At 37.3% G+C, this 20722-nt stretch overlaps 1 protein-coding gene and 1 pseudogene across 2 annotated transcripts; both read right to left on the bottom strand.

Moving 5' to 3' along the window:
* Positions 1-1949: 1949 nt before the first annotated feature.
* LOC149015445 (uncharacterized) lies at positions 1950-13778 on the bottom strand (annotated as a pseudogene). Its single transcript, XR_016173392.1, has 8 exons — positions 11939-13778; positions 9743-9813; positions 9529-9633; positions 7876-7909; positions 5218-5320; positions 3405-3464; positions 3146-3349; positions 1950-2808 (listed from the first exon to the last, which is right to left on the bottom strand). The product of XR_016173392.1 is annotated as an uncharacterized LOC149015445 (transcript).
* Positions 13779-15970: 2192 nt separating this feature from the next.
* LOC149015444 (E3 ubiquitin-protein ligase SINA-like 10) lies at positions 15971-19367 on the bottom strand. The gene is made up of 2 exons (XM_089154927.1): positions 19017-19367; positions 15971-17648 (listed from the first exon to the last, which is right to left on the bottom strand). Exons 1-2 carry the CDS (start codon positions 19275-19277, stop codon positions 16989-16991), a joined length of 921 nt encoding a protein of 306 aa, XP_089011053.1. The 5' UTR covers positions 19278-19367; the 3' UTR covers positions 15971-16988.
* Positions 19368-20722: the final 1355 nt, after the last annotated feature.

The raw sequence follows: 20722 nt of genomic DNA, 5'->3' as shown, positions 1-20722 counted from the left end.
AAACTTAAACCGGAAACTTTTCAGATTAACCCAATGATAAACCAAAACAAATTCAACCCATCCAGAGCAGAGTCTGGGCCAACTGATTACACCAGGCCAGCTGCATCTTAAGTCATGTCAGTCAATCAAGCAGTGACTTTTTTTTTTTTTGGAAGAATCATAGCAGTGAGCCAGTGACTTACAGTCATGAAGAATGAAAAGGACATTATCGAGAGACCAATGAGAAATTCAAACTAAGAACACCGACTGCAAGTTTTTACCTTCTCTGTTTTTTTAACTCTCCTTTCAAATCTCTCATCCACGTTTTCTTTCTGATGGGAACTTTGAGTAGCTCTCTGCTGTAAAGTAGATCAGAAGAGCTTATCAAAAGAAGGGACAAAGACACCAGAGCTTACTTACCCACTTTGACTGTGTTGAGGTCCAAGGGGATGAGGGGTCCTCCCTCCTTGGGAGCTATTTTAAATCCATCTTTTAACATTCTTATCAACCATTCCGTATCTACAGTAGTTTCTAATCATAATATCAAACCAGTTTCTACACTCAAATTTTGGCATCAAATGCAAGTCTTCCTGAATTTCTTTCTTTGGAAAAACAAATTTTTATTGCAGCAGCAAAGTCGAGGCAATAGAAGACACAAGCTCTACAAGTCAAGGAGTGAAAAGTGACCAAACATGATGCTCGCAATCAACTGGGCCTTCCACACTAGTTGATCAGAGAAGTTCTACTAATCCACATTCAAAATGTATCTTTCAGTTTCAACTTTTTGTACTGTTGGCTATAAGAAGGATTGTGAAAGAGTTAGGCCAGGTTATCTTTCAGAACAAGATTCATGCCAACAAGGTTACATCATTTTTCAGTTCAACTCAATCTCGATTTGGTTCATACTCTTACCCAGTGATATTCTAAATCAATTCCATGTTTGATATTGATTAGGAAAGAACAGATTGATCTGCCTAGAAGGTTTTTTGAGTTAGATCTCCTTCACATCAAACTTCAAAGCTGGAATAGTTTCAATGGCAGCTTCAATGTAGGCCTTAATCTTTTTGTGGTGCAAAAACTTTCACTAGCCAACAGGTTTGCAAGAATTAAATTTCAGTCAAAGGGCCACATCAACGCCTGAATTGTTGAATTCATTTATTATGGAGCACTAGAACTGAACTGAACTGGATTGAACTGCAAGGGTGGACCCATGCACACCATCCATACATGTGAAGTGTAGGGACAATGAAGCAGGGTAGGTTGAGACAGATATTATTGGAGCAGCGATTTGGGTTAAAGAGGGCCATTTTTTAAGCTTGGAAAAAGAGCAGAACAGAACAGTATATCCTCCAATAGGTGTTAATGGAAGTGGTTAGGTATTTCATGATGGATTTTACCAACGATCATTCACTGGGATTCCTGATAAGGAGTTTCGGTTAAATAAGTAATTGAATGCTTTGATTGACCCTACCGAGGAGCCAAGAGCCTCTCCAAGGTTGAAATGGATATTTAAACTCAGAATGATGATGTAAAACCTTAGGTTTCACTTTTGTTTTGTAAGACCCATTGCAAGTAAGTTCAAAAATTCCAGACTCAGCTGCTTTATGGAACTAGTCCTTGAAGTGCAGATGATCCAGGAAGTCAAGGAAACCCTTTAAGTTAGGCCAGTGGGGTTGTCCATGACTGTTATAGTGTTTGGAATAGAGCAAGAGACATTTGGTGGAGAATTCACTCTCCAATTTCATCACTAATCTTCCCCTGTAAGTTGGTGGGCTTGAATACCCAGAAATTCCTACCTACACAGTAGTAGAGAAATAACAGAGACACATGATGGAAGCTACAAATGGGAGTCTCAAAATTTCGGAGAGAACTCATTAGATTTCCCGCCCTGTATACTATTTCTAGGACTAGAGCAATCTTATGTGAAATTTTCCTAACATTGTCACTGTATTTAAATTCTATTGACAAATCGCCATTGTACTAGCAATGGGCTCAGCAGGTATGAATACAAATTAGACCACACAGCTGATCCGACACCAATTACCTGAACCATGCCATAGCCTGAGATTATCGTGGAAATCAAAAATAAAGAACCAATTGTTAGGGCAACTCTAATCTGGATTCCTTGATTCTTGAAGTCAAGAAATTTCTCCCATAAATAGCAAGTTAGCTAATCTAGATTCATGGTAGTTCTACACTGGAAGCATAGAGAAGAAACTCTCCAAACAGGCCATCAGTATACTTCTAACTAATCTCACTAGTTAGATTCTAAAAGCATTGCACCATATGGGAAGATAAATTCAACTTGGTTAACACATAGATAGCTAAAAATAGTAGCTGAAAGATTCATACCTATGGTGCGAGAAATTACCGACTATGGAGTTTGGCCTATGAGATACAAAATGTGCAAGTGGTATTATTGTGTTTGGACTGAAATACAACAAGAGGCCACCACCTCCACCACGACAGCCATCCATCCAACAGTTGGAATGGCCAAATCAGCTGACATTAGTCTGATGACTCGGTGCTTAACAATGGAAAAAATCCAAAACATGGTAAGTCATAAAGTTGAGGTGGGTAACAAAATTTGAAGTGTCAACAACTCGACAACCCAATCTATCCAATATTGGATTGACAAGCTTGTATAAATGACCCTAAACCCTAATTCAGGTACCTGCCTCTTGGGGGTATGGTAGGAACCCCCAGCAATCCAAATGCTGTCAGATAAGGAGACTTCTACCGCCATTTCTTCAGTTTTCTGCCTCGCAAACCATTCCAAAATGCAGTTGCACTCACGACTTTCTTCCCTGGAAGCTGAAGTTCCAACACCTAATTAGGTCACCACAGTGCCAGAATCAGGAGCCATGAAAAGGATCTAGCAACCGTTTCCCTAATTGCTCATACCACAACACATTCTTCTTTTTTTATTGTTACATTCAGCAGGTTGACATCCAGGATTAAAAGTTGGCCCCTGACCCATTCCTACAAGTCCTTGATTAACTAGGTCTCCTCAGAGTCAAGATGCCTTGATTGACTAGGTCTCCTAGGCAGCCTTGTCCTCATTATTGGTGACAACTTGCCTTTTACTCCCCCCCCCCCCCCCCCATCTCCAAGTGTTTTAGATCAGGTGTTACCTTCAACAATACTAACAGAAGATAACTCTTACCTCAAGAGAAGATTTGCCACCACTTGGAAAAACCAATGCACCTCCAACGAAATTCACACCATCCTCATCACCATCCTGAATACAGCTCCTGTTGCCAACTCTTGTAGTAATAATTTTAAGCTCTAGGATACTATGCTGACCATTGCTGCTGTCAAAAGAGCAAACTTTGGCTCGAGTACCAGGCCAACCTGCAAATGCCTGAACCTATAAAGGTGATTTTTAGTGAGTATGTCCAAATCAAAATAAGAAGAGATCCCACCTTGTTGTGTAGAACTAATGCATCTTCATTGAAGCATAACCATGACTCCTCAGGTGTAAGCTGCAAAAGAGAACACTTGCTTTTGGGTCATGTCGTGTCTATCACAAGAAAAGACTAGTGTTGCCCGCAAGATTCTCCAGCCAACCACAGTTAAAAAAGGCCTACGCATCTGGTGTGCAAACAAGTCAGCCATAAATTTGGCTTCATCCCATTACCAATCTCCTCACTGATCTAGTTGACCTTAAATACAAGATCAGCTTTGCAGGCCAATATTTCCTGCCATTAATATTATATAAACATATGGAGGTGATAATTGTATTTATGCAGACTACAAACTATTAAAATGGTTAAAACATGATTAGTAAAAGATTGGACAGACAGAAAGGCTGCTATTTCCTTTCTTCTAGGTTCTCTTCATCAAGGCAATTACGGGTGCACAGTTGTATTAGATGGATATTTTTTAGATGCTAATAATGAAGATGTGGAATATCAAATAAGAACAAAACATTGCAAATGCAGTTGGTATATTCAAGACTACAGCGGCCATGTTCTGACCTCATCATATATGATCAAACCAGGGATAACAAATGAGAATCATCTGGCTATTTAGATGATGCAACTCCTATTATTTACAGCTAGTGGACATGTCGTTTGGTGCTTCAGTAGTTGTCAGTATGGAACAAAACTTTGCAAAATTTTGCCAAATTATGTGAACTCTAGCCTTCGTGGAACAAAATGCCTAGGCAAAATCAAAATAAGTAAATTTCCGCTGGATATCAAAATATCGCGAGACATTCAATATCTCGCGATACGCCTCTGGAAATGTGTCCAAGTTTCGTTTCGAAAGGTTTTCTCTTTTTCATTTTATTTCCAAAAGGCTGAGGAGATAAAATAGTTCTTGCAATCAAGCAATGGAAATACTGTGTTGCAGTACTGCTGGTAGGCAGCACGACAGTCGCCACCCTTAGAACATTGAAGAGGTAGACTTCAACAAGGGCATAGGAAAAAACTGACATTTATCTATAAAAATACAGTTGCTTGCATATTCAGGAAACAAGTTTATTCAAACATATTCTTAGCCGCATCATATGGCCCATGATGAATTTCGATAAGAAGTGAACATAATGGCACCATCCTAAATAAAAATGCAATCTTCAATCATACAACATTCAATCTCCAACAAATCGGTAAAAAGAATATTAATCACTGAGTTTCTTTCAATCTTCAGATAGGCCCAAATGCATAAACTGCTAAACACTAATCAATCTAAGCAAATGCTATTATTTAATTGACATCCAAAAATTTCTTAATGAGAATCTGGCATCCTTCTCATGAGAATACTCAAGTCAGCAGATCATTGTGGATACTTGAAAATCTCATGGACCCTAGATGACATGGACCTCTAAATTATGGGGGCTGCTGCCATAGAACACCAAGCTTTTTCCCTCAAAGAAAAAAGTAGTCATGAAATCCAAAAAGAACATTCTCATCTTCTTGCTTTAGTTGTTATGGCAAAGTAACTCTGTGTGGTAAATGTGTCATGAAAGAATATAGCAAAATTTTACAATCAAGTAAAATGGAAGTGGAGAATCCTGAGCACAAATTCATTGACACAATACCAGCTCTAGGCCTCCCCAACCTAACCATGAACGACATATGAAAGCAACTCTGGTGTGAACTTGCAAAGAACAGGAATTATAAAGGAAACGTGAAATAAAAATGAACAGGTGCTAGTACCAATTTAACCCAAACCCTCTCGATCCCTGAGCCGTGTAATATACCAACAACTTGTATAAGAAGAGACATGGGATACCTTAGGAGCCAAAGAAGCCTTAGAGTCGTCCTGGGGTTGGGCTTTCACTACTGCAGATCCATCAAAATATCGAGGGCAGTTTCATGTATCAAAAGTTTAGATCCTAAATAATTAACAATAAGAATCAATCATCAGCTTAAAGATCAAGATATGACTTTACCAAGACTACAAGAAATGGTTATAGAGAATTGTGGAATTTAAACCAATCATTTTTTACACTAATCCTAATATCATTCTTGAATCAGAACCTAGGCAAACATCCAAAAGAGATAGAATACCCAAGATTTTTGGAGAGGATTATGTGACCTAACATTTAAAATATGATTAATCTACCTGTAAGGTAGCAATGAGATCTAAGGACTCTTTGCTAGTGGCAAAGGCAACTGCTGCTAGAATGCACTCTTTTGCTACAAAATAACACATGGACCCTAGTTGATTTGCTTAAAGGGGCTAAGAGTATAGGTTGTAAATAGTTTTTGAATAAGAAACTAAATCTTAATCTACAACCCAATATAAAGCATGATCAGTAGCTAAGGGCTATACTCAAGTTAGTAGAATGGATTATTTTTTACACATTTTCATTGGTCTATGACCTAGTCATTATTAGAATTCTTATTGCTTTGGCATCTATTGAGCACTATGCCACTATGTTGTGCATCAAAAAATGGATGTAAACAATGATTCTTTATTAATGGAGATCTAACAAATGATATCTACATGAACGAACCTGAAGGGTATGTCAAGAAACATATTTAATCTAGTCTCTTAATGATCTTGAACAAGCACCTGAATATGGCATAAAAATTTTGAAAAAATAGTAAAGAGCTTTGGTTTTCAAACAGTAACTCAGATAAGTGCCTTCATTATAAATATTTGTGTCAACTAAGGTTGTAATAATCTATTTGTATGTAGATTGTAGATGACATGTTGACTCTTGGTTTTGATATTCCATAGTGAGTGACGTTAAAGAAACTTTAGCAAAAGAATCTAACATAAAGAATCTTGGTGTTGTAAACACCATTCTTGGTATTAAAGTAAATTTCACTGGATAAAGGATTACCTTTAACTAATCTTGTTATATTGAGAAACTATTTTCTAGATGGTGACACAGTGAAATATTCCGGCTGACACACCATATGGTTATAGAAAAGCTCAAATTGCACAACGGTGAAGCTGTGAATCAATTGGATCATTCTAAACTGATTGGAAGTCTTTTGTATACAATAAACTGCTTTAAGCCAAACATAGCCTACACAATAAGCATGCAATGTTGAGTCACTAATAATCCTAATAAAGAGCACTAGGCTACCTCACAAGGCTGATGAGATACCATAGAGGTATATAAAACTATGCCCTTTTTTGAGCTGGACATCCTTCCATTTTGGAAAGATAATTTTGATGCATCTTGTTGCTTAGATATGGAAACAACAAATCTACTAGTAATTATATTTTTACACTAGGTCAAACAGCTGTTGAATGGAAATCTGATAGATAGACTTGTATTGCTCTGAGCTTTATGGAATCAAAATTATATGCTCCAACCTCAACGGGAGATGACGCAAAGAGTTGATGAAAGATCTTATGTTGGATATCATTTGCTTAACTTAAAGATAACCTCTTTAAGTTTGTTTTCTGATAAATAAAGCAACAACAATGATAGCCACTAACTCACTCTTTGATGGTACAAGGAAACAAGTTAGGATAAGAAAAGTCGTTCTAAATTATATTATGGTACAAGAAGTCATCACTTTGGTCAATGTGAGATCTAGACAACCTTACAAGGGGAATGAAATATAGATGGAACATTCAATTTTGAGGGGTAAATGGGGTTAAAGACCATCTAGGTAAATCTTAATCCAATTCTATATTTTTTTAATTGTTCGAATTTCATCTAGCCATAGTTAGCATTCATGGCAATTTATATATTTCAGATAATTTGGTAGGATTGTAGAGTATTAAAGTTCGTGAAGTCATTCCACATTGATGATGTAGCAACCTTTAAATGAAGTTTGATTACATCATTATTCCAAACTAGATACTCAAAAGTGTGTATACTGGTAGACACAAAGAGGTGCCTATGAGATGTATCATCCTGTGTCGTGTATTGTATCGTTCTAGCTAATGTATTTTAGTATAATTCAATGGAAATACGTATCAAGATGTATCATATCGGTTTGGTTAAATATGGATACGTATTGGCTAGCATCCTATGGTATCGTGGGATACTTTAACCCTTTGCTTGAGGCATTTTCCTATGAGAAAAGGGAAAGAGAATCCATGCAAAATTTGTCAAACTCTAAAAAGAGGGAAATGCTATTGAAGAACCGCTAGCATAAATGGATAGAAAGAATGTGCTTGATTAATACAGAAAAAGTAGCAGGTTGTCAATGACTTGTATCTAATAACGAACTGATGAAATCTGCAACAGTGAAAAGGTCATTTTAATTTCGAATTAGTAATGATTCACTGAAGTAAGGACATGGTTATGCATATAAAAAATAAAAGAATACAACAAGCACATTAATATTCTTTACTTTTTGCAATTCCTCCAGGAAAATAAGAATTTTACAGCATTATTGCATAAACAAGGATATAGAAAGAAGAATACACTATATAGGTTACTTCTATATTGACAAATAGAATAATTAAAATGCAGACCTTCATTAAAAAACAATTCAAGTAACTCTGGTGCCTGCATGTCAAGCATCCAAATACATTGAATATGAAAATATAGATAAGAACCAATATTTCATATCAGAAACATCTGTACACTCAAATCAAATGAAGCAATTATAAGCAATGCTGAAACTGAAGCTAAAAAAGGAAGGAAACAACAAAAACATTCTGCATTCAGATGACGAAGCTAATTGCTAGAGTTAGAGAAAAATGAAAAAGAATACTACCAAATTCATTCATTTTCTCTACATAGCAAAATATCTTTGACTGAACCATGGGTATATATGGTTTACTTCTATGTATATTATTTCAGGCCTTCAGATCCAGCAGTTCAAGTCATATAAAGCATACATGAGGACATTGAAAGCATACTTTACATACGCACACATTGCATAATGGCTTAAGATCTGTACTGCATCAATAGTGAGAGGACAGATATTATTCATTTACAGACAACAAGAAACCAACTAGCCACAGGTATACTTTCACCTACCTTACCCTACCCAAGTATGGAGGTTAAGGGGAAGTATTTTACTCCTTACAAGGAAATGAGGTGCTTAAGGGTAATAGGGGTTCTCACCTTCCCCCTTTAACCAAGGAGAGTTGTACGTACTTTAAGAAACCATTGCCCCATACCCATACTTACCCAAGAATTGATAATCCGCACGCTACAAGCCCATAAGTCAACAGCCATTTAAAATCCCCCTTCCCCAGCCCAAAATCTGACACACTCTATACCGTTCATGATGTTTTACCTATCACATCTATTTTCCCATCAAATTCTCCGAATTTTCACAATACTAACAGCAGATGCTGAGGGAGAGCACGTGTAAAAGACCTACAGCCTTAAAGGGTAAGGAGGCTACTAATTGACACTACCCAACCTGTTGCCACCCCTAAACAAGATCAGATTTGACCAAGAGAGAGGTGCTGGAACCACCATGCTGTACAGTGGTTCAATCTAGCCAGTCTTTGGTACCTTTAATTGATGAAAAGTGAGATAAAAGAAATTTCTGTTCATGATCCATAGATTTATTTACTCAATGTTCATCTGAATAAACTTGGCATTAAGTCCCCAAGTCTGTTCACCAAAACTTAGTGGGGTAAAGTAGATTGTCAATTTTGAGAGATTTCAATGAAGACTTTAAAAATCTAAACTTTGTTTTTAAAATATGCCAGTTTCAGGATGGTGCTTGAGAAATTGGAGAATGAATCTAAATTTAAGGAAATCACAAACTTATAGGCAGAACAGTCCCTCAAGCCCCTATCAAGTGCCATATTTTTCTTGTAGTTCTGAACATAGCTCAGCCACTTTTCTCGTATTTGCACTTTTCCCAAAGTAAAAAGAAGAAAAAAATTAGAAACCTGTGAGAATTTAAGAAGACTTCAATTGTCTAAACAGGGGAACAGAAGGTCAATGCCTCCAACCTTAGCTCTGAAAATTACAATTAGAGCTTCCGAGACGAAAGTTCAGGCATGGCATTGAAAAGGAGAACAAGCTGAGCATTTTGGTTATCAAGCGACTCAAGTAAACTCTTAAATATACTTCATAGAAAATGACTAACATGTCTTAGTCATCTGACATCTGATAATGTTGTGCTGACATTAATTTAAAACATGGATTACGTGCAGTACCTTTATATGATCATTGACTTCTAGTTTTTCTGAGGCAATAACTGGTCCTGCATCCAGGGCACGAACTGTGAATGCAAGTGATACTCCTGTTTCTTTAACACCATCCTAGCTCAGAAATTAGAGGCAATTATTTACATTGTTAACAGAAGGTTTGCATAAGTAAGCATTTGGAATGAACACATCTTCATAGAAATCTTAAGAGGATAAAGAAAACCTGCAATGCTCTTTGAACAGGAGCAGCTCCACGGTAGAGAGGCAGCAGACTCGGGTGTATATTGACTGTACCTGAAACAACGAATTTTGAACAAGATAAGATACTTCTACGGATAAACTAAAGAAATGAAAAACAGAGAAGGGTTGGGTTGGGTCAAATATCCCACTCTCTTTAGGGTCTTTCATGAATGTTCTCTTACCCTGTTTTGGTCTCTCACCATACTCTTACAGCACAATGAACAAAACCATGTTTCACAGTCTCACTAATCAAATTCGTGTAAAGGACCTCCCCCACAAAAATACATAAAAGATTCAAAGATGGACACTAAATGGTAAGGCATAAGGTTAAATTGACTAGGAAACTGACATAGTAAATGAAATAGACTCAAAACAGGACTCTTAACTAAATTAATGAATTAAATCCTGAATTCCTACTTTGATCAATCACAAACTAAACAGATGGAACCAGAGTCCCAACCCCTGGAGCTGAAGCCTGAATCCCAACCCATAGCTTATTTAAATAGAATAAGCCCTTCAGGTGACTTGTCTGCATCAATGTTTCCCACGTTAGTTGCTTCATGATAGAGGATATCAAAAATAAAAATATACAGGATCCAGATAAACAACAAGAAAATTAATATCAGGCTGAGACCAGTAAACATCCCTAAAGATAATAAACGAACCAATCATAAAAAATCAAAATAAAAAATGTGGTAAATCAATAATGAAAAAGAAGATTATTAAATGATATAGACGAAAACAAATCCCAACACTAATTCCAAAGGCTTTCGTGAGACTACAATTTGAGAACTCATCAACTTTTTCCATTCATGCCAGTAGCCTAATTCTCCTCATTATTTACTATTTGGTTAGTGAAATATGCTAGTTCTAAAGTGTCTTGATCCCACTAATACACCAGTTTATCCATGCAGATGAAATATGAAAAATATCGCTGACAAATTCATATCAAGTACTGAAGTACAGATCAGCCTCTCCTCAATAAAATACATCAGGAAGGTGTTTCAAGAGTTTAGAAGTATTTAAAAATCAGAATGATAGAAATGACAATAGATTGTTAATCAAATTGATTCTCTCATTTGATGGCTCACGTATGATTTCATAGCCCATCAACCTTTTTCAACTTCAAATTACATTTCTAGCTTGAACCCTAAGATCTGGTAGCAACTTTCTTGCCTAGCTTCTATAGGTTAAGCAGTTAACTCCTTCAAAATATTGCACTGCCCATGAAGCCTATTGATAGACCACGTTGGTTGTGGTTGTGGGGTTTGTTTCTTGTATTATGTAGAGACTGTGTAGTAATTATTACACTTGTATATGTTTTACCAAGTCCCTTCTGAGCCCAATACACATTCAAGGGTGAAATTGTATGCTCGGGATTCAGGGTTTGTACAGCACATAATTATTTCTCTTAGAAGATACCCTCAAGATCACTAGACAGTAAGGTGGAGAGAGATTTTTTTTTTCTTGTTAGTAGAAAATTTTGTAGTATAGTGGTTACTGGTTGTAAAAATTTGTGGCTCTCTAGTGGATTGTAAGCATCTGTGTTGAACCACAAAAAAGTCACTGCATTTCATGCATGATTGTCTGAGTTTTTTTCACGTCATTACAGCGGTGTAGGCTGATAATACCATCTATTTATCTTGATGATACAAAGAATAGCAGAGAGTATGGTTAGGTGCAAAGTAAAAGCAACAACTTTGGGAAGACTGAGTTTTAATGTTTCTTCAACCACCAACTTCTTGGAGTTCTTGTGAATCCCATATAAACTCAAGCCCCAATATAGATGCATGTGAAGCACCTTTAATAAACTGTCACGTCAAGATATGCAGAAAGAAAACCTGCAAGGTTGAATGGATTTATTGTTTTAAGACTTCAGTAACCATAATTTGGCTAACTCGAACTGCATCAAACTCAAAGAACACCTGAACTCATTTCAACCAGCATTTCAAGAATCAGGAGTGCAGCCGCCAAGGCCCATCTAATTTCGGTCAACCCACTGCATACAATCCTCTAAAAACAGGATTAGGGCATCAACAGCTAAAACACCAATTCTGGGACAGATTCAAATATTCTGCAGCACACAAATACAAATTAAACAAGTTTTGCCTTAAATAAGCATTGCAGTTCATAGAAATAGTGTAAAAGGTTAAACAAGAAGCTCAACTTTTCAACTCACCCAATGTTGGAATATTCAGAAACTTGATAGGTAAGATGTTCCCATATGCTGCTGTAACACAAAGGTGTGGCTGCAAAGCTCTCAAATTGGACAAGAATGTTTCCTGCATGATATTTACAAAGCAGTGATGCTCTTTGTGAGCAAAACCCAGGCGCAAAACACCAAGGACTTAATTGCATAGAAATAAATACACAGGACACCTAAGAGAAGCAGGATGGCAGGCGACGTTAAACAACAATTAGAGTTGAAACTCTCTGTTGTAATATGGCTATTAGGTCCTTGTGATATATCCTTGATTTATAACCAGAGATTAGGATGCTTGGGTGCAAGCCGGCGGATAGACCACATGAGGCTAATGGCCATCCCAAAAGTAAGGAATGACCAGTTGACAAGGGAAGATGCCAAAAGATTGGTTGGCAAGTTAATTTCAGTCTCCCATATCACCAACATAACCTATGCAGTTAGTATGGCTTGAAAGGTTAGTCAGCATATGCATGATCCTTACTATACTCATATAGTCATATAGAGCCAATATTTTGTATTTTGAAATACTTTAGTCTGCTCCAGAAAAAGAGTCCTCTTTTCTCCTTGTTATCATATGCATACTTAAGAATTTAAAGATAATATTGAGCTATCTCCTGATGATAGAAGATCAACTTCAGGTTATTGTACTTATGTTGGTTGGAATCTGGTATCTTGGCACAACCAAGAAACTGGATATGGTTGCTAGAACAAGTGGTAAAGCAAGAAACAGGATATTATGCTATCTCCTGATGATAGAAGATCAACTTCAGGTTACCGTACTTATGTTGGTTGGAATCTGGTATCTTGGCACAAGCAAGAAGCAGGATATGGTTGCTAGATCAAGTGGTAAAGCTGAATTTCGTTTTCTGGCCGAGGATGCATGTCCATTGATATGGCTTTAAGGTTTGCTTCAAGATCTCAGTGCCTCTGTCCAACTTCCTATGATGCTTTAGCATTATCATTATTCTGTTTGCATGATCAGAAGAAACACATGGAGATTGACTGTCATCACATCAAAGAACTTGAACAAGGTCTAATCAGTATTCTGTTTATTTTAAGTCCACTGATCAGCCAGCTAGCGGTGAGGTTTTGCATTCTTTTGCATGCACGTTGAGCATGTATGATATTTATGAACCAACTTGAGGGGGAGTATTCTACTATGGATAAAAGGGTAGAATCCCACTTGGGCTTTATTTGGTTTTGCCCTAGAGGCACTATTGTTGTTGTGTATCTCGTTATTATACATAAAGGGCTAGTGTCTCATTGATAATCACATTTCCCCAAAACTCTTCACTCTCCCTATAAAGCCATTGAACTTCCTCAAAGTCTAGACATGTGGAGAGGCTGTCAAGCAATATAAAGAACATTGGAGGACATGTAATCACTCTTATAAAAAGAGTGCACACAGTACTGCGGGGTCTGTGGAGGATTATAATGCATGCAGCCTTAACCCTGCAATTTCACAGAGGCTGTTAACAGCCTCAACCCTGTAACCACTTGACCAAGCCCAATCTTCTATTTGTAATCATTATTTTAAGACTCTGAATAAGGAAAATAAAGAAGGGTATAAAAATTCAAAGAAGAGAATCTTTGAGAAGGGGTTGACGAGCCTAAAGTCAATGCCATGATAACCAAAGTGCCAAAGAGGGGAGCGAAACATAGACAGAGTCTCTAGAAACAGGGAGGGAAAAGCATATCACTCAAGGAAAGCACCCAATTGAAACATGAGGAGATCAAAAAGGCACATCAATCTACATTCATAATATATGTTGTAAGCGAATAAATGCCATTATCCACATAGTGGGTGAATAATGGCACTTATTTGCTTACAACATATATTATGATTAATCAGGAACGATTGATGGAGGAAGATCCTTAAGTGGCAAATAAAATTTCACACACCAAAAAAACCACACTCAAATGTTTGGTAGGTCGTTGTCTATAACCAAAATACTTATAGATTTATTCCTCTCCAGCTCTTTCGGTGTCATGGTTTTGGAACCTCTCGTCTTTGGTGTAATAGGTATTTGGAACCTCTTTATGCCGCTGTGCCCTGGTGGGCGCCCTTTCTCCTCTCTCTTCGAGCGGCTGTGTCATTGCTGCAACCTTTGCCCTTGTTGATATCATCGTTCACTCTTCTCTGTTAATCAATCATCTCGAACATTTTTTCTGGATAGAATCTTGGAGCTTATTTCGGTATTTTTCACTTCAGTGGCTCAGCGTACTTATAGAGATGGAACCATAGAGATTGACCCGGGCGGGCTTCCTTTGAGATATCTGGGGTGTTTCGCTCGTTCAATTCCCACTCTTCCCTACCATTGTGTGGTCGTGGCGGAGCCCGTTGGGCGGAGGGGCCTGGCCCCCGGTTTTTTGTTGTAGTATCCTTGTTTTTTTCCTTATTTCTCTATCTTTAAATGTGAAATCCACTATTTGGCCCCCCTCCTTAATAACTTTAGATAGTGATGGGTCTGTCATTCATAATCTCTGTCTATGGTTATCATTAATCCCTGTTTTAGGATTGTTAATTCTATTACTAACTCACGATCCCTGTTTCTCCTTATTTTCTCTTTATTTTAATTTCTATTTATTATCTCATGAATCTCCTCTTTTATTCCTTTTTTCTTTTTTTTCTCACCGTCTCACAATTTGGTGTTAGCAACTTTGGAATTTTCCTAAATCTTCTCCAGTATTCACTCTCTTTCTCATTATTCCTTTATCTCTCTCACACTATCGATTTTCTATTAATTTATCTAATTTTAATGGAGCTATCATTAATATAATAATATATTCTGAGATGGGACCTCAGTGGGTCCTACATTGGCCCATATCATTCGCCCCCTCCATTTTCAATCCTGGCTCCGCCCCTGGTGTGGTGCTTGTTTCTCCGTGCGTATCTTCTCTGGTGCTGCTCAGGTTCCGACTTCATTTTATGCCTGTAATGTTCCGGCCTTTGAAACCCATGCCCGTGCTTGTTGTCTTCCTCTTGTTGTCCGGTCCTCGCGGTTGCGGGGGCTGTTGCTGGGCCACAGGTGGGTGATCCGTACCTGAACATGGCCGGGGCTGCAGCGCTTGGGGGCGTCGCCTGATGCAGGACCTGGGTAGCCGTTGGGACCATTATGGTGAATTGGGGGTGGAGAGGGCAGTACTTAGGAGAATCCATGGCGCTGCTTCTTCTTTTGTGTAGGGTTGAGAGAGGAGAGACCTCCATTGAACAACAATCGTCGAAGCATCAGTGCGAATGCATCTTTCTGGGCGCTTGCCTTCTTCGTTCGTTTTGTATGCACCATGCCGGCGTGGGGGTCTTCTTTTCGCTTTATCGGCTTGGTAATTTGTTTCGCCGTTTTGGCTTTTTTTCTTGGTCCAGGGTAATCTTGATACATTGGTATTTAGGATTAATGGGTTAATTCGGTTTTTTGTGTGTTTGTGTGTGAAATTTGTTTAACAGGAATATAGCTCTTTGCCATCTGTCCATCATGTTTAGTCCTGAAGATCCATTTACCTTGCCCTCTTTCATTGCCCTCATGCTAAGAAAGTGTGGAGTACCTCTGTGTTGCGATTGAATACAACACAATTTAATGGGAAGACTCTAAAGGAATAGTTTGCTTTTGTTAAAGCAAGATTTTGACAATCCAACAATTGAATTGCGTATATTCTTTATGGAGTGTTTTGAGGTAGGTAAGAGGGATTCGAGAAACAATTCATGTTTCGGATGTCAATCCTAATATAAATTGTCTTCTCCAACTTTGTGGGAGATGTAGATATGCAAACAATAGTATCAGTTCCTCATCCAAGCAATATGGAGCCTTCTCCTGTGGTTAGTAATGATGCAAATCATGAAATAGAAGAATTCGATAATACAACTTGAATTTCCTTGGGGCAGGGGCATAGCTCTCTGCCTATTATGTAATATTCTCATTGTTAATATATAAAATTTTTTATTATCAAAAATATATAATAATATATATATATATATATATATTTTATTATTTTTTTTTTTTTTTTGCCGGTTTCACCACCTCTTAGTGAAGAGGTCCTGCTAATGCAGGATTGATAGAGTGGGAGAGATCCATACTTCTCAATGGAGAGGTCATGGGTTCGATCTTTGCAGACAACGTTCCCCTGATGATGTAATCAAGGTGCGTGCAACCTAAGCTTCCAACAAAAAAATAAAGAGGTCGTGAATTCAACTCTTGCTGAGGCATATTAATATCCACATCTCCTATTAAGTCCCTTTATTAAAAAAGGAAAAAAAAATCGCTTTTCCTCATATTAAGACATACTCCATGAATTTAATTGATAATTAAGTAGTAAAACAATATTCTGAATAATAAGAAACCCTTGACTCGCCCGCTCCTTTCTCTTGTCCAATGATGCAAACACAGAGTGAATTCATATGTGAGTTTCTTTTCGTAAAATCGGATTGTTACATCCAAATTCAGAAAAAACATAAACACATTTGCCTAGGTTTAAAAAAAACCAAGTGACCTAGTTTTTCAAATAGACAAGTCAAAATTTGGTTTTCCAATTATGTAAAGATCTGATTCTGATATCCAAATCCACTGCATGACTGTATTCAGGGGCACAGAGAGCCGGAATAGATCCTGGTCGGTAACAAATACAATTAGCAGATGCTGCGGGTGTAACCCATGTAAAGGAAGTCTCAAGCATTCTATTTTACCTTTTCAGACAAAAGAATGAGATTACACACCTTGAAAAATCACCATTCGAGATTCTTACAGGATAAGAAAGATGGGATGGGGGAGCAGTTGTCAATTTAAACAGGGGATCACTAGTTCAGCGGAACAAAGGATGACAAGCAGTTGCAACAGAAGTATGTTTCGAGTTTATTTTTTAACAATTAAGAATTTTTACAGTAAAACATCATTAATTACAGAGACATAAGGCTGTTCTATACAATATTCTACAGGGTATTTATTACACATGCTACCACAAACTAAGCATAGACAATAGCAATTTTACATCGATATACAATATGTTCTTAAATGTTAGCAGAGCAAGTGATGGCTCATTCAAATTCTCTAGAACTCCAGATACAAACCTCCAACTTGAGCTGGACATGACAGCCATCAAAGCCCTTGGGAATGAGTAGAAAATCCATGGGAGAAACCTCAGCCTGCCCTTTAGAAAACTGTGTGTAGGACTGTAACTTAACATACCTGCTTCCTCTTCTTGAAATAAGATCATAAAAGAACCCTCCCTTTGAAAAGTTGGTTCCAATGCAATTTACTGAAATTGCATTCCCAAGAGTTTCCAAGCGGTTATTGAGGATAAAAAGAAGACCATCCTCTTCGTTTTGGAAAACAAGGAACCGCTCACTTTTGTCTAAAGAAATAGGGAAAGGACAGTTGTAACGGAAACGTCTAGAAGAAGCCCAATGTTTGCAATTGAAGTGCTGTGAAAGTTGTTCAGATGACCCAGAGAATGTGCAGTCTGAAAGAGGGCATGCACATGGTGCATAGATACATGTCTCCTCATGGTTTAGTTTTAGAGCATAGGAAACTCTTTTTTTGCAGCCATATTGTGCATTTTGGCAGGATACTTTGATTGATTCAATCACTTTCTCAATGGCCAGGCAGCGGCTGTACCCAATCGGCCAAGAACAAGACGGACATTTGTTCGCCATCTTGTTGCAGCATGTAGAGCATGCAATGTGTCCATTGTCACACTGAGTTCAGTCACCATATATTTAGTATACAAAGTGGCATCAGGCTTCCCATTGTAAAGCATATTTTGTAGTATACTAAACTATAATGCTTGGACTAGGGTACAGGCATATAATTAATATAATCATTCATACTATTTCCAAAATGAAATTTGCAATCAAGGTTTTTTCCATCTATTGTCTTATTGAAGCATGAACTATTTGAAATATTTTAAGATAATACTTTCCATACGTACAGTTGCAGTTTGCTGCAAGGCTATCAGATCATTGATGGATATAATATTCAGAAAATACACTTCCTAACTTATCCACATAAAAACAAGTTAACATTTCTTAAGAAGGGCATGATTACTGGTTCCTTATTTCTGTCATCAGGTTTTCCATCCAAAATAGAATAGAAAATAAAGAGTAGCTGACACACAAAGATGTGAATTCACCATAAAGAAACTAGCTTTAGCCCTGAAGTCCGTGAGATACCAGAGAATCCTACGAAAATCCTCCGGAATTTTTACCAGTAGGTAGATGAGTCCTATGACAGACCTATAGGAAGCCAAGGTCATAAAGTGCTATTAAGTTTTAACATGGATGGATAATTGATGCAGGGATTCCACAATGAGATTCTGAAAAGGATTAAATCTGTTTCAGAATCAGAGGTGAAATCAACCCTTCTCCAAATGGAAAACCAGTTCTAAAATAACGACGCAGAGGAATGTAAGAAGCTAATCAGGTCAAAAGTTGATCTATGTTTGGATACCAACAGAAGTAAAAGTAGCCAAAGGGCAATAGATGCCCTTAGAAAAGAATGAAAACTTACTTTGTGAATTTTTGCCACATTCACTTAACTTGAAAGAACTGTACTACCTTAAAGTTATAAAATCTAATATTAAGTGGTTAATTGCAAGTTCCCAACCTAACTGTAGATAGTTGATGAAGAATATGATTTGAGGGATAGTAGAGCTTGAAGGGTAGTGGAGTGCTGGGTTTGGCCGGAACCCTAGAGCCAATAGTCCTACTAAAGACATCCATTATTCTATCTGAAACCAAGTCAAGCTCTAATGGTGGGTCAGCCCCTAAACTCCAAACAGTTAAAATCAAAGCTGTAAGATCAAGAAGCAACTCAATTTCTCCATCAGCGGCTTCAGAGTGATCCTTTACATTTGAGAAATAGTCTTCAGATCCCATGTAGCTCAATTTTCAATTCTAATTTTCAAACGTTTAACAGGAAAAAATTGCACAAAAGGTAGAGAAATTTAAAGCAAAACTTCTCCGGAAAAGACACTCATGTGGATCAAATGAAAAGAATTAACCCGCAAAAGGAAGAGTTGTGGTGAAATTATTCGTTAAAAAAAATATAGGAAAGCGGAACGAAACCTGAAAGACTGGAGCCATCAAGGGTTCCAAGCAGATGGTGCAGTCAAGCACATCAGGGTCGGTAAGGGTCATAGAGATGCCATCTTCTACATGTCTGTCCGGTTCCTTACCATGAGTTACCCTTCCCCTTTCTTCTTCTTCTTCTGCTGCTTCGCTGCCTTCTTTCTGTTGCCGTTCATTTCTCCTCTGCTTTTTCCTAACGGGGCTGCTCGGTCCCTCGCCATTGTCTTCATCATCTCCCCCAACCGAGAATTTCGCCATTTCCTATCTTATAGATTTCGGTTGGATTTCTTTGCCACACCCCTGTAATTATTCTACTTGCTTCTTTCGGCGTGTCTTTGATTTTATCATTATTTTTTTTTCGGGTCAGAGACTCGAAGGGTTTGATTTTATCATAATACCCTCATATTCTTCGATTTCTACCCAAAAAATGTATTCTTCCTACTATTACAAATTATAAATTATGTGAGACCACAAGTAAAAAAATAATAAAATGTTAAAAAAATTCATCACCCTAACCCTATGGGTCCCTATAATTTATAGTTAACAATAGTTGAGGGAGGACAAGGTACTTCGTGTCTGGGGAGACAATCTGGACTCGTAAGTAAGCATTAACATACAAAAAAAAAAAATAAAGCATTAACATACAAGATAGAGTAAACTTTGGGGTAATCTTCTTAGTTGTGTGTGTGTGTGTTTTTTTTTTTTTTCCTTTCTTTTTTGTTCTTTTATTTGTATCCCTAACGGGCAAATGTTCTTGTCGATTCTCTAGGCAGGAAGGCTAGTCAATGTAGTGTATAACAAATTGGCCTGTATATATCCACTCTATAGTTGGTTTCTCTTTGTAATCTAGTTTTGTGCTCTTTGGCTGCCAAATGAAAGGACGAGACTTTTATAACGAAAAAGATAATAAACTAATAATAAAAAATTAGATAAAAAAAATTAAAAAAAGAAGAAGAAAATTCAAGATATAATAGGAGGTTTAATCGATAATACCATCTTCCTTTCACATCCTCTCTAACTAAGGTGAGAAGAATGCCTATACAATCAAGTTTAGATTCCTCTCAAACTCCTTTGCCATATGTCTAGGAGAGGAGTCTACCTTTAATTTGCCTTATTATTGCTAAGAAATAGACTTTCTCTCTAAATGTATTGATAGAAAAATGTGAGGAGAGTACTTGAAACAACCTTGTCTCCGGATTGACTAAGGATCTTCATCTTTCAATTGTATTGCAATTTCACTTTTTATGTTTTGTAGAATTTGTAATACAATTACTCAACATTATATTATATTAATTGAGATCATATAAAAGATGAAAATTTAGGAGAACAAAAAGAGAAAGGGGAGAGAGAGAGAAGAAGAAGAAAATTGTAAAATTGCAGGCTTTTCTTTCTTGATTTTGATTATAATTCGTTGATCTATGTTCTAATTGTAGGAATTATGCATGAAATTTAATAATTAACATGTTAGATTCTTAGAAAATTTGAAGATACGTATGTTGGAATTCCGTACAATTAAATTTAGTCAATGAGGGGTTAGTTTAGCGGTAAAGATTAAAGACCCGCATTCCTCCGGGGAGGGTCGTGGGATCGTACCCACTCGGCAGCATATATAAATGTAATCGTGGTGCACGCAAACTAGCCTGGATGAACCTCGATCCAAAAATAATAATAATAATAATAATAAGCTTAGTCATAGAAATCAT

The sequence above is a fragment of the Hakea prostrata genome, chromosome 5 (genome assembly GCF_041222555.1).
Source record: "Hakea prostrata isolate BN-2017 chromosome 5, UWA_Hpros_2, whole genome shotgun sequence".
Lineage (NCBI taxonomy): Eukaryota > Viridiplantae > Streptophyta > Magnoliopsida > Proteales > Proteaceae > Hakea > Hakea prostrata.
The sequence above is the reverse complement of the archived record's forward strand: the minus strand, read 5'-3'. Positions and strand labels throughout refer to the sequence as shown.